Raw genomic sequence first — 14,419 nt, forward strand, 5'->3', positions numbered from 1 at the left:
ATTTGAGAAAAACGCAGACTGTTTCATAAGCTGACAAAAATATTTGACAGTTCCTTTTTAATTCAGTGAAATCATTTCTTCTAAATATAGTGGTCATGAAAGTTTTGAATTGATGTAGTTTTAACTTTTTTTTCTGTATTCCAGATCTAAAAAGAGTAACTGTTGAAGAGAGTCTGATTGCAAAACAGACTACAGGATCCACAACCATTTCTACATCCTTTTGCATCAGTAACTATTTTCTACACTGCAGATGATGGTAAATGGATTAGTTTATTCTCATAATAAACAAGGCTTTTCAGATAGAGTGAATTCCATTTTACAGGCTTTATTGACTGTATTTTCAAGTAGCTCCATTATTTTACTTTGTTGTAACAAATCATTAGTGACCTTAATGATAAGCTGGTAAAATACTCTGAAAATATTGAATCTCTACCTAAAAGTAAGCAAAATCAAATCAAAACCAAAGCAAAAGCAAAATAACATAACTTTGAGAAAGACTTGTCTACTAAGTTTATATATCTGTAGTGAAGCTTGAGTCCTTTTACAGTCAAGAGAAGTAAGGATTTTATAGTGTAATTCTTCTCATTCTAACAGAGTTGTTTAATATAGTCTTAATGAATTGTGCCCTCACTGAGTTTATTTCTTTCCAATGACTATAAAAGGAGTCTAAATTTATTAGTTCAGGCATGGGTGTTTACATTAAAAATGCCTGACACAAAGTAGGAAAAATCCTGTCCCTAGCATCTATTGTTATTAAAGTAAATTACACTGAGGAAAATAGAGAAATGAGCAGTAGTGTATAGCTATCTGCCAACATTTATAGCTGGATTTCAATAAATGAAAATGTTAGGTTTTTAGTGTAACATTGAAGTAACTAATCTGCACAGTTTAGAGAAATGTTACTAGAATATGATGACCCTTTCAGACTACTTAGAGGATATTTTTTTTTTTGTATTTTTTTTCCCCTCAAAGTAATAAGAAGAGTCATTTGCAAAATATACACTTTTTTTCTGGAAATATTTTCTTCAAGGCTCTATGTCACCAAAGGAGAGAGATGATAGAATAGTGAGATTAGAAATGGATTATAAAAACTATCACATAAAGTACGAGAAATATGACATCAGCTATGGGATACTGCTCAGTTTATTTTCAAAGAAAATTAAATTAAACTATGGAATAAAAATACAGAGCAGCAAACCTCCTAAAGTAAATGTACAGATCTTTGCTAATTTTCTCTCCAATCTCAGTCTCTGAACCATGAATAAGAGTTTAAAGATCAGCTGTGATAGTCTTCAAAGATAAAATTCAAAATTGTGAATTAAAGGAAGATTTCTTAGAAATGATATAATCAGACAAGGGTGACTAGAGATGAGAATGACTCTTCAGCAGATCAGTTTTCAGAAGCACCTTGACTTTTTAATACTTCTCTGAAAGAAAACCTCATAGCCTTTTGTGGATAAGACATCACCACTCAGAAAAAAGGGACTGATTTAAATACAACTGCTTGAAATGAACACATTTTTGTGGGAAGGTTTTGTGCTCATTTTTCTTTTGTATAAAGGAAAGCAACATAAATTTTTCTTCATTGAATTCATGGAAGGACTTGATAGAATGATGAATGTGTTTTGGATGCAGTGATCACAGCATCACCTGAAGAATTATAAAAAATCTTTCCAGATCCCCAATATTTTATTATAAAATACATCTTTAAACAATAGGTTTAAAATGATGACAAGTGTTCATTCACTGAAAAATTATTAGAATGTTATAACTCCTACTAAAATCATTATGTAATCTCCCAGGGAAACCAAACACCTATCAAGTCAATGAAAGGATGCCTACTGATTTCAGAAGGAATTTCATCAGAGCTCATTTAAAACATAACATTTTTCAGCTTTGATACTATAATATATTGCATTTGGGCAGATTTTGCATAAACAGTGTTTTTTGAAGGAAAAAAAAAAAAAAAAAAAAAAAAGCAAAGATATAAATTCCTGTCAAACAGCAGTTAAGTGGTTATTCACTTAGGTTCCGTTCTTCCCCTACATACTAGCTGAATGGTTTAACCACAGTGCTGGAGATTCTGCCTGATTATCATCTCCCTCTACTTTTTACTGCTCTATCCAAATAATTAAAGGCTCATTGGACCAGAGAGAAATAGATTACTATGATGAGTAAAGATGGGAAGCAAGGTATTTGGGCATAATCTGCTACTTTTTGAAGAAGAAACCTAACCAATTTCCCATTGGCTCATTTGAAAAGTTTGGGCTAGTAAAACACACAACTGTGATTGTACTTAAATTGCCTAAAATATCAATAAAGTCCTCACAGGCTAATACTAACTGGGAGGCTACATTTATCCCACCATTCCTTCCCACAGGAAATATGTCATAAAACTGAGCTCTTCTCTCTCTTTCTTCTTGTCTTTTGGGGAACTGAAAATCTTTTGAAGAGAAAGATTTTATTGTAATCAGCACATTTCTGTGGAAAATTTACATTTCAATAAATCAACATTTTCTTCAGTAAAGTAAATACATATTTTCAACACATATGAAGTTCAAAGATTTTTCTGTAAGCATGATCAAGTGTTGGCACAGAAATGCATAAGGATATAAATTACTGAACTGCTAGGTAAAAACTTAGTGTTTTCAAAGTTGACTTGTATCTTATTTTAGCAGAAAGGTGAGACTTGCATATTCATGTTATACATTGGGAAAAATAAGCAAAGACATTCTATTTTTTGGCTCAGTTTCCTATTTAAAGAGTAACCGTTTGCCTTCTCGAACACAATCTCTTGTCAGGAGTCAAGATTTGTGTTCCTGAGTAACGTATTTAACTTGAGTAATGGATTAAAGCTGTACTGTCAAGTTGGATCATTAATTTAAAAAACAAATAAGGGTTGCATAGAATCTGCTGAGGGAATTAGTTGAGAGGCAGAAATAAAGTCAGCTAATGTAAGATCTTGTGAATTTCCACAGCGCACTGCCTCTTATTAACGTGCTGCAGGCAGCAAGCAGCTTAAGTTATGACAGATTCTACCGCAGCTGCGAACAAAAAAGCACAATTACTCTTTAAAGGTTTTAACAAGCATTCTCATTGGCCTAAGACACAGCATAGCAGGCCAGTGTAATCATTACAAATTACCTTAATTAACAATATGAGGTTAAAGCATTAATGGGAATTACCTTATAATAACACCACTAATTCTGAAGTTACTAAACAATTGATGCTTTTTACTACATACATTATTTTTTTGCAACCAGTGCCTAAATGTTACCATACCAGTTAGGAGAGAAACTTTTCAACAATGAAGCAATGTATATTGATTATTCTTTTTTTTTTCTTTTTAAATTTCTGGAGGAAAATGAATAAGCTAATAGCTATTATAGCTATTTATATGGACTGAGAATGGCTTGAGAGCTTTATTTTCACAGTAGCAGAAAGAAAGTAGGTGGTGCCGGCCTTACAGAAGTCTTAGTGTACACCGCCTGTCTGTTGAACAAATTCAAATTTATCACTTCTCAGCTATTAGCAACTTTCCCAAAAGCTCCTGCTTCTTGCTTTATGCCTCCTGAACAGTGGATATGCTTTGGTCAGTACCTTTGTTTGTTAAGAATTCTTTGTTGAAGGTTAGAGTTCTTCAGGAGCTCCTTTTTGGTCATAGAAATATAGAATACAGCATGACGTGGTCAAGACATGATGCAGCTTGTGTATCACCTGAACTGTCTTTAAACTAATTGGCTATACACAGGAATAAAGTTGGCCTTCTGGAGAAAATCGCTTTTTCTGGTATGAGGATTATAAAGGGGCAATTTGTCAGTCTGGAGGACACTGCGGCTCTGATTAACAGGACAGGTCGGAAACCTTACTCCTTTCTGCTGATTTATTCACTTCCTCTAACTTTTCCTTCTCACCAGTAGTGCATCCTTCAAACTGTTTCCTTGGCTAGAGAAAGGAAAAAAAAAAAAACAAAAAAAAACCAAATTCTTCTGATTGGTCTTGCAGATATGTAGAACACCCTTGGTCTGTTTGAGATAACAAGTAACATCCTGAACTAACAAGTAATATACTGTTTGCTTGTTTCACCTAAATTTAGGCCAAAAAGCACAGAAGCAATTATAGAGGACCAGAAAGCCAATTACAGATACACTCCTTGTTCAGTGAGGCAGGTACAAAGCAGAACAGATATGGCAGTTAATAATATGCCAAGTCTCCCACTGCAGAATATAAAATTAATTCTCAATGGTAGTCCTATGAAATGCTGAAAAAAAAATCAAAATCAAATCTCTATGTGAAAGCATGCTTTTGCCTGGAATTAGTGCAGAAGTCATAGCAGATGCTACAGTGGATTTTTTTTTTCTATCATTTCAAAATGGAGTGATTTTGTTTTGCAAGATCTGCTCTCTCTCTGCTATCATCTTTTTAAAATGTTCCCTCAAAGACAACTCCCCCACAACAGATAGAATTAATAGATGGGGAATACCTTAAGTCAATTTGTGGATAATTTCATAAAGTTTTTTAAAAAATCTGTGTTCAATTCTATTAAAATACAGCAAGTACCATCATTAAATGTCAGTTCTTCTAGCTGAACTATAAATGGCTGTATGATAATAATGAATTATAAAAGAAGTCCGCTATTAAACAGCTGTGCTGGAAGCACTGAAACATTTGAAAGTTAGCAGATCGAGATTGGGCTTGGCAAGCAGAAAAAAACTAAAAATTACTTTTGGGTCATTACAACAATTATTACTAATCATGTTTTAGTCTATTTTATTATTTTATTCATATATAAATACATTTCAATCTGCTTCCTGACTAAGGAGTTAAAATACAAATTAAGTTTTTATTTTAAGATTAAATTACAGAATTTTTTTTAGATGTCTAATAAGTCATCTGAGTGCTCTGTATTTCATGTTTGACATTCTGTAAAGTTGTATATCAGTTCCAATTCTGACTGTAAATCCTCGTTACTCATTCCTTATTCATTCCTTTAGTGAACCAATCTCAATTTAGTCTTGTGATTCTTCACTGAAGTCCTATTTACCTAATGGTAGACAGATTTTTAAAATAAATTCAATTCAAGATAAGTGCAGTCATTTTATTATATTTACTTTTTATTGCCTGAAACAGTCTTTGCTCTTCTTCTTTCCCAAATACTTTTTTTTTGAATGAACATTATTTCAGTGAAGTTGTGTGTTATTATAGCTAAAATTTACACTTAACTCAGTTACTTTGTTCAGTGAACAGCAGTTGTTCAGTTCCAGTACTTCTAGGCCAGGAATGGCTGATGGAACAACTGGGAGGAACAGCTGAACAAACCAGTGATACCTTGGTGTCTGTTGCCATTACACTTTCTTCCACTCTACTTTCTGTCATGAATTGATATGACGGTTCTTACTCTGATTTATGAAAAGATTGTGCCCTGCTCTGGGAAGGCTTTCCAATGGTAAGATGTAAAATGGAAAAGCCTCTACAGAATGTGCATATTTCTAAGTATAATATAGTTACTGAAGTTTATTTTCCTTGTATTAATGTAAATAATGTTTTACATGTGCTAAGTTTTAAGCAGTTCTGAAGATGAGGATGAATCACGTTTGTCTTAGAAGGTGCCATTAGAATCAGATTTATAAAAACGAAAAAGAAACAAAAAACATAGTGAAGGGGGTGAAGGAACAGAAAAAGAGAGAGAGGAAGTTTGGGACTTGTGAGTGCATTATAAAATGAGGTAAGAGGTAGAGACTATGGTTTACCTGAATCATAGTATCTTCTTTTTATATGGAGGTGACAACTAGAATCCTTTTCCAAATTATTCCCCTAGTACCACATAGTCCAAACAGGAAAGTAATGTTTAGTTATCTGAGAAATAAAACACTTTGGAGACTTTTTTTTCCCCTCAGAGAGGATGAAGACCGGGTGAGATAACAATTAAACTAACATGTGAGAGAAAAGACTTGCTTGTATATACCATAAGCACAAAGATGCCCTTGATAGTTCTACATATATGAGCCCTGAACTAGGAAGTCTGTGGTAAAAATACATTTTCACTGCATGTTAAAATGAGAAAAGTAGAAGACAGACAAAGCAGTGGGTACAGCACTTTCCAGAAAATTTGTGATCCTGCTGAAAGTCTTACGAGAATTTTCATAGATGGCATTGAGTACCTCAGAGGACTGATATCAGGATTACCTCTTCCTTGCACAGCTATTTGAAAACAGATCCAAACCAATATATAGGTGATAAGTAGTTGTTGTTATTACCTCTTGAATTCTCTAAGTTGTTCTTTTTTGTTCTTTTTTTTTTTTTTTTTTTTTTTTTTTTTTGAGGAGGAGGAGGAGGTAATTCACTGTGACACGTGAAATCGTCCTGTGGGAATTGCTGGCATAGTGTAGAATAAAACTAGCAAATGAAGTGTCAAGACTTTATACTACTGTTTATTTTATACATTTAAAGCATACTATCCTTTCTAGTATCATTCCTTGAAAGAACTGCATCAATTTGCTGTATTTTAAGGGTACTCACGAAGAGCAAAGCTCTCAGAACAATTGTAGGACTTAGAAACATTAAATATAATTTAAGGATTCAATGTTTAATCGGAAAACTTAACAAGAATTTTTCAAAATATTAGATATTGTAAGCAGTAGTGCAATGTTAGTGCCCTCATTTCTGAGTCAGAAATACTGTTCTCCTTCCTCTTAATCTCTTTATTGGCTTTGTGAAGACTAGAGCTTGTCACTACAGATTTGTTATCTCTAACATCTAGTGAAAGCATTTCTTACATCTGTAACATCGAGTGGAAAAATAAGTCATTTCTAACTTCTGAGGCTGTACATTCACAGAAAATTGCTAGAATTTTATCCTGGCAGAAACACATCTCCTTCCTTCCGCTCTATTCTTCCCAGGCCTCAGGATCATTCACTTTCTCGGAAGTGATGTAGCCTCAGAAGAGAGATTTGTCTTTATACTTTTTATTTTTATACAAAGCAATGTGTTCAAAAGAGATACTTCTTTGTCATCACACTCTATCAGTTTATTATTATAGACTTGCAGATGGCAGGACCATTTCCTTACTGCATGTGTGTAGAACAGCTAACAAAATCCGCCTTGGTTTTGGTTAGGACTTCCAGACCATACTACAATATAAAATAGGTAGCAATTCTCTTTCCTTCCCTGGCTAGTTATGAGAGAAGAAAAAGTTGCCCAGAAAAAAAAAAAAAAAAAAAAAAAGTGTAAGAAGTTTCTTTGGTGAGGAGAAAATCAGGCTATCTGTATGGCTTCATGGATCAAAAGAGTATAAGGTAATGTGAACTGGTCACGTGCATAAGGAATCCAGCTAGTGTATATTACTAAATCCCATAAATAATCTTTTCCACTCATTTTAATATGACATATTTAAAGGAAATAAGTATGAAATAACTTCTTCAGTTTATGTCACAATTTTTTTCAAGCTTCAAAAATCATAAACGCATTATAACATCTTATAATAACAATGCTTATCAACAAAATAAGTTTCTGGTTCCTGGAATTTATGAAGTTCCTTTGAGACAAAAAGAGTCTGTAACAAGAGCATGTGTTTAAAACTGCAATAGTAAAGGTTGACTCCATATTCAAATATTCAAACTATTTGGTGCTTCAATTCAATCTTGGTATCATTTAAATCTTTTAAATATCTAGTTACTTTCACTCATTTATCAATACAGATGAAGATTACATCACTGTACTAGAAAAAGAGAAAAAGGAGAGGAATTAGAGAAAATAAAGAGGAATGTGACCCACATTTACATTTTCTTTGCCCTGCATCATATCTGTGTTCTGCCTTTGTGGCTTCCTTACTGTTTTTCACAAATTAAAAGTTAATAACAATGAAATACCAAATAGCTAATAGATAGGCCATTGATATTTCTAATAGAAGTCATTTTTCTTATATTTTGCTGTGATTCCTAATTTGGTGTGTGGACAACGTCCAACACAATCAGCTCTTTTTCTACCTGCCTGATTCTACTGCAGCTGAGGTCTGTTTTTCTGTTTGAAAATATGGTCGTGTTACAGGGATAAGCTCATGTTTTACAATACATACAAACAGCACATAATAATGAACAAGTGAAAATCTGAACAAGGATCTGTTATATACCAGAGGGAACAGAGTAATATTGTACAGATGTCCAGCGATTCCTGAGTTTGACTTCAGAGTGAGACTGCAGTCGTTTGCAGATCTGAAGCTCAGAAAGGGTTGGACTAATTTCAGTTTTGTCCACTCTGCAAGTGTGATTTGCTTCTTTCTATATTAGTTAATTTAGACCACCAATGTATATTACTATATCAAAAATCAAATTTGATTAGCTTTCCATGACATAAGTGATGAAACCCAAACTAGATCTAAGCCCAGCTGAGTGGTCAGATAACATTTCTGACTATCTGTATGCAATTTTTAAATGTCATATGTTCAGAAATATGAAGCTACAATGAGTACCAAACAGATTGTAGTCAACTTCCAGACTACAGCTGATGTGCAGTCATCTTTTTCAAAACAGTAAAAAACATCATCAGAGTATATCTAGCATTTCAATTTACAAATAGATCTTGTAGATTTTCTTCTTTTAGAAAGAAATATGAGTCAATTTCAGCACTGAATTCAGGATCTGAATTAGTTTGTAGTTGGCTATCTTTTTGACATTCTGAAAAGATTACTCCAAGTATATCAGTATGAAGAAAAATCTAATGTGGTAGAAGAGGGTAAAAGAAAATGTATTATTCTTGCAATTCCTTTATCATTTAATACTTGCTTAATAGTTTTAGCCATTTCCTAAGACTATTTTACAGTCTGTCCATACCATAGAGTGTCATTACGGCCTAATATAATATGTCCAATATCCCAAAGTACTTCTCTTTTTAAATATTTGATCTCCAACTTCTTTTTTCAAGGTTAAATGTTCAAATGCACTCTGCGGAAATAAGTGTCCAAACGTCTTGCAGATCTCAGTCTTTTAATATCTCATTTAAGTAAACTATAACAAGACTTGAAAATGTATAAACTAGGCAGCAGCACAACAGCATCTCAGGCTGCACCCAGACTTGCCTGCTAAGGCCCCTCTCAGCATGCTCAGGGCCTCCATCCTCCAACTGTTTACATGGGAACTGTGTGACCATGCACTTCAGCTTCTGTACAGTCAAATTTCTAGGTTGCCGCTTTACCTTCTAGTAAGATACTAGACAGATCTAGGAATTCTATGCTTGGAAACTTGTAGCACACTCTAAGTCAGTAAATATAAGTAAATTCAGGGATCAACGTCAACCATGACTTCTTTTCTATCAGCACTGAACATTTAGAAATCTAATTTTGGTGATACCAGGTGTCTCTGTTCTCATGGTCTCTGCCCTTTATTCTACACTGGGGAAGAGAAGTAAGAGATGCAGAATGATGTCCTGATTCAGAGAAGTAGCTAAATTACTTATGCTTCAATCCAATTGCTCATGCTCACAGTTCAATGTCACTGAAGTGCATAAACAAAGGGTTTTATTAAAGAAAATTCCTACAAACGTGGTTCAGTGGTGACTTCAGAAAAAAAAAACACTAAGAAAAGCAGAAGGAAATATAGTGGCATTAAAGCTTAGTGGGCTACATTACATTGACTACAATAACTCTCTGCCAAATTCAACTACCACAACATAATGCTATGTTTTTCCCATAGTTCCATGACAAACCGGAAAAAATTTCTCTGCTTAACTGCCAAACATTACCTTTCATGTTAAACCAGTAACTCACAGGGGCAAGATGTTGTCCCTGTGTTATCTTTTAATTGATTAAAATAGTGTGTTGCGGTCAGTCTACAATATGCCAAATGCATATTAGCATGTATTAATGTTAATATCTTACCATATTCATAGAAATCCTATTATTGCAGTCCTATTTCTGTAAATCTGGGAATATTACACTGACAACTTTTCCATATCTTTTCCAAGAAAATTCAGTGTTCTTTCTTAATGAAAAATATGACAATTCACTTGAAATGCATGAAGGAAATAGAATCATGAACTTACAGTCTGTAATTTTCACAACTCTTTTTACTTCTCCACTTCCTGATTCTTCACAACCGTCTTCATCATCACAATCTCCACTGACTTGTTCATCCACACTTCCACCACTGCCTGTTTGTCGTAGATCCCACTGGTCATATTTAGGAAATGATTTGCCCTGCAACAGCTCAAGACAAGATATATTATGCAAGTTAGCAACATAGACAGGAGAACTTCAGTGAACACTTGAAATTTCGTATATGTCTCTCTAGTGCTTATCTGATTTAAAAAGAAATCTTATGGATCCACAGAAAGAAAATTCTGCCTTCTTTTTCCCCAGACACCTGAAGATTATTTGTTGCTTGTATATCTAGCAATGATCAGGATACCAGGATTAGCAAAAAGAGTTGTGCATGGAGAAATATACTTAATTTTTAATTTAAAAAATAATACATAACTACAGTGTCTATACTGCTAAATAAAAGAAGATCAAGCACCAATCCCTGGTCAAGAGATCAAGTGCCACAGATGATTGACTAGTCCCCTTTAGAGCAGATAGACTGCATCCATGCTACGTAGATCTTTTCTATGCTGTGTTTTATGCCACCTGGAAGACAACCTGCTTAAGAGAAAAAAATTCCTTTACATAGCTCTCCTACTACCTGCTCCTGGTCCCATCCATGCCATACTTCTGCCAACACAGTACTTGTGGAGAAAAAATATAGCCAGTTTAATGAACTACACCCAATTAAACAGAGTCACTTTCTTTTTTTTGCCCAGTTCAAATCACAACACAGCCCCACAAGTAACCGTATGTTAGGGTATTCTCTATCCCTGAGCTCAGAGGTATCAGCGTGGGAGTGAATCTCTAGTGAGGCAAGAGTTCTTATACAAGTGTTGCTGCCAAAGATTCCTTAATATGGAGACATTTATATACAAATACATTTTTCCAGTTTAAAAACATTCATTCCCCTTTACATTTTGTATCTCTGCCTCAGTCTTCTTAACTGTAGAAGAAAAAGATCTCAGTGTTAGTTCTCTACAAAGCATGGCTTAGCTCTTTTATAAATTCTTTATTAAATTTACACAATCATCTATTTAATTTGTCAAATATAGATTGACTCAGACTAGAAACAAAGATAAAGGTATATTAAATAATTATTCTGTTGCGCTGTTGCAAATTTTATTAAGGTTTTATTTACTAGGAGAGGAAACAAAGGTTACTCCTGCAAGTTTTTTGTTCCATACACGTTCCAGCTGGATAAGGAGGATTATTATCTGGATACTATGTGCCAGAAAAGTTAATACAAGAAATTCTCTTTCCTTTGTATTACAGATAAAACAATCTTTCTTTCAGCTATCCAAAAATATTTTCAGTTCTATAAAATTTGTCTTCTAAAAAAAAAATAGTTGCAGATTTAATCATCCTAAAAGAATTGTGGTCATTCAGTTTTAATAAAAATTGCAATAATATTTCTGACAATCATATTAGTTTTCCTGAGTTATGGCAAAGGGTGTAGCTCCAGTTTTCTGGACATGCAGTAGACATACTGGAAATCCAGGCTAGATTTGCTGGATCTTTTCCTTAATTATAGTGAAATTTTGTTGAACTAATATTCCAACATCAAAAACTTCTACTACTGCAAAATGCTACTTCTGGTAGCGTTTTGTTTCTGCAGAAAATGTACATCTTCTTACCACTAATGTATCTTTTTTTAAGTTGAGCATATGTACACATGAATGATTTAGTCAAAAATGAATGGAGAGGTCCTCATAAGATCCTATTCTATTACCTGTCTACAAAGCCTAAGGAAGTTGAGCCTCCAGCTTGAATCTCTCATCACCTAAATGCCCAAAAGCAGTTCTGGATTTTCACTGACGGTCTAGTGAAATGTTTTCTTTGATATGAACAGGAATTATGGAAAAAATGCTGAACAGTACCATTAATAACTTTTCTTAAATTTCACCTTTTAGGATGAAAGTCAACATATAACTTGGTACATTTAATATGCCAGTTAAAAAACAAGAGCAGTTTATAGCCGCTACATATGCATCTATGTATATGTATATGGATAGGATAGGATAGGATATGAAACCTGCAGACGAATCTCAAAGTGTAAGTATAATTAGGAAAATTATCAGTAAGAACATATGTGTCTTGTACAGTCCTTTAAGAACGGGCAACAGTCTCCAGACTAAGTTTTTCATCAATGACCTGGAAAGTGATATAAAACAGTCATGATCAACCTTCCACTGCTACAAGGACTGGAGAACTAGTAACAAAGAGGATAGACAAGCTGTCCAGTAGGATACCTTATCTAGTGAGCCAGACAACAGAGTTAATTTTTTAAAACATACTGCAATAAAATACAGACAAATGTAAATTTGCAAGTCTAAATATTGCATTACATGTGTATTAGAAGATAAAATATTTTATTCTGTAAAATAATTGTGGGTGTCCTGGATAGCCAGCAGAGTATGAATTGTCAAGACTAGTGTTCTGGCAAAAGTTTTTAAGGGGAAATCTTTGGAGCCAGAAAGAGCAATATTGTATTACTCCCAAGTTGTATTACTCTCAAGTCCAGTTCTTGTTCCTTCAGTTTAGAAAGGATGGAGAGCAAAGAAGTTGTTCTATTAGAGTGGTTAAAAAGTAAGAATATACTCTTGTTTTAAACCAAAGGGTTCATCCTTTAGTATACTGAAAAAAATCTCTTTAACCAGCCCTGTAACTGCTTACATAGGAAACAGATTTGATAGATCTGTGTAACAGACAAAGGCATATGAAAAATAAAGTGAATTAAAATTTTTGATTTTCACATTTACTCATCACACAAATCCATGTTATTAAGATCACATTAAAAAAAAGAAAAAATAGGAAAGCTTGTTCTCTATCAGTAATAATTTATTAATATTTGGGGTCACATTCTTTTTTAAAAACAATAGTTTGTATGTTCTGATTCAATCACAGTTTTTGGTCTTAAAGCAGAAATTAATTCATAGGTTCAAGACCATCACATGCAGGAGGTCAGAATAAATAAACAACATGGTTCCTTCTGGCTCTAAAAATATCTGTGAATCCACATAAGTAAATCTCATTTAAATGAGAAGACTGGATTCTTTTTGACTTTTCTGTGCTTGCAAAAAGTTACAAATGATTTCATCCCTCATGAGTGATGAACACCAAAAGGCAAAAGAACTTCTGTTTACCCTGGTGAAATGGATGTGATATTTGTTTCCTTTCAACAAAAATCTAGTATCTCATTACTTATCTTACACTTCATATGAGTTCATATGAGTTCTGCCATAAGCAATGGCTTTTCCTTCCAGTCATTACTGGTTCTGAGTAAAGAAGCAAAAGCTTGGCTCTCGTCCCTTGGTACAATCCCCACTAATGTAATTATATATGCTATTAACTTGAATTGTTCACGAAGTATTTAATTTTTTTTCTTTTAAAAAAAATGCCTGTTCTGCTAACATCTAAAGATGATTTAAATCTACAATGAGAAAATGAAGTAAATGAGTCAGGCATTTCTGAGATAACAAATGAGAGCAGAATTAAACCCCAGAATAATATCTTGTACACTTCTTTCTGTCCAGGTAATTGAAATAACAGAACAAAGTGACATTATATATGATTAATGTTTAGAAATTAATACTTTGCCCATTTTATGCATTCATGAAGATAGCATAGCTGCCTACAAAAAAAAATGATAAAATATCAATAATGAAAACATACAATTTTCAAAGCAAAAACAGGCCAATAACAATGCAGAAGAAGTATCATCAGTAAAATTTCATTTAAAATATTTCTAAAGCTATACTATGAGCTTTTTTTAGCCTCTGTTCTGTATAGTCATAGATCTGCTTTGATTTTTTATTTCACTGTTCATTGCTGTTCAACTGTTTTAATTGTATTCCTGTGAAGGTTATTAGAATACCCCCCCCCCTCACCAGACATCCCAAACAATTTTGGTTGTCAAATTTTATCTTTTATTTTAACTTTATGCACATTTTTAGACCTTTCTCCTTTGACAAGGATGGATACTAATAGACATGGCATGTATTAGACCAATTTCTTCTAACATAATAGTAGATTACAATAGCATCCCTCTTCAGAAGCTGTATTTCTGTCTTTCCAAAACCAATAATGTGAAACATTAGAAAGCCTAATATCAAATGATTTAATGAAAAATTTAATTCTAACAACAAAAGAAAAGATTTAAATAACAACACATACTGAATGTGATCAGACAAAGCTCAGTTGAACAAGCTCACCCAAATTTTGGGTAGCTATCAGCTCCAGGTTCAGATACCTCAGTGCCGATATCTAAACTTTGCGTGTTCACCTCTAAGTGAGGTGTCTAATGTCCTCAACAGTCATGATGAATTAGATATTAGAAATTTGACC

The 14,419-nt window shown here is 33.6% G+C and overlaps 1 protein-coding gene across 1 annotated transcript in view; it reads right to left on the reverse strand.

Moving 5' to 3' along the window:
• GPC5 (glypican 5) overlaps positions 1 to 14,419 on the reverse strand; it is a 702,481-nt gene that overhangs the window by 297,470 nt on the left and 390,592 nt on the right. The window contains exon 7 of the mRNA XM_062575916.1: positions 10,036 to 10,198. Within this exon, the coding sequence (XP_062431900.1) occupies positions 10,036 to 10,198 (163 nt within the window). The remainder of the gene's footprint in view (positions 1 to 10,035; positions 10,199 to 14,419) is intronic.

This window comes from Rhea pennata, chromosome 1 (genome assembly GCF_028389875.1).
Source record: "Rhea pennata isolate bPtePen1 chromosome 1, bPtePen1.pri, whole genome shotgun sequence".
Lineage (NCBI taxonomy): Eukaryota > Metazoa > Chordata > Aves > Rheiformes > Rheidae > Rhea > Rhea pennata.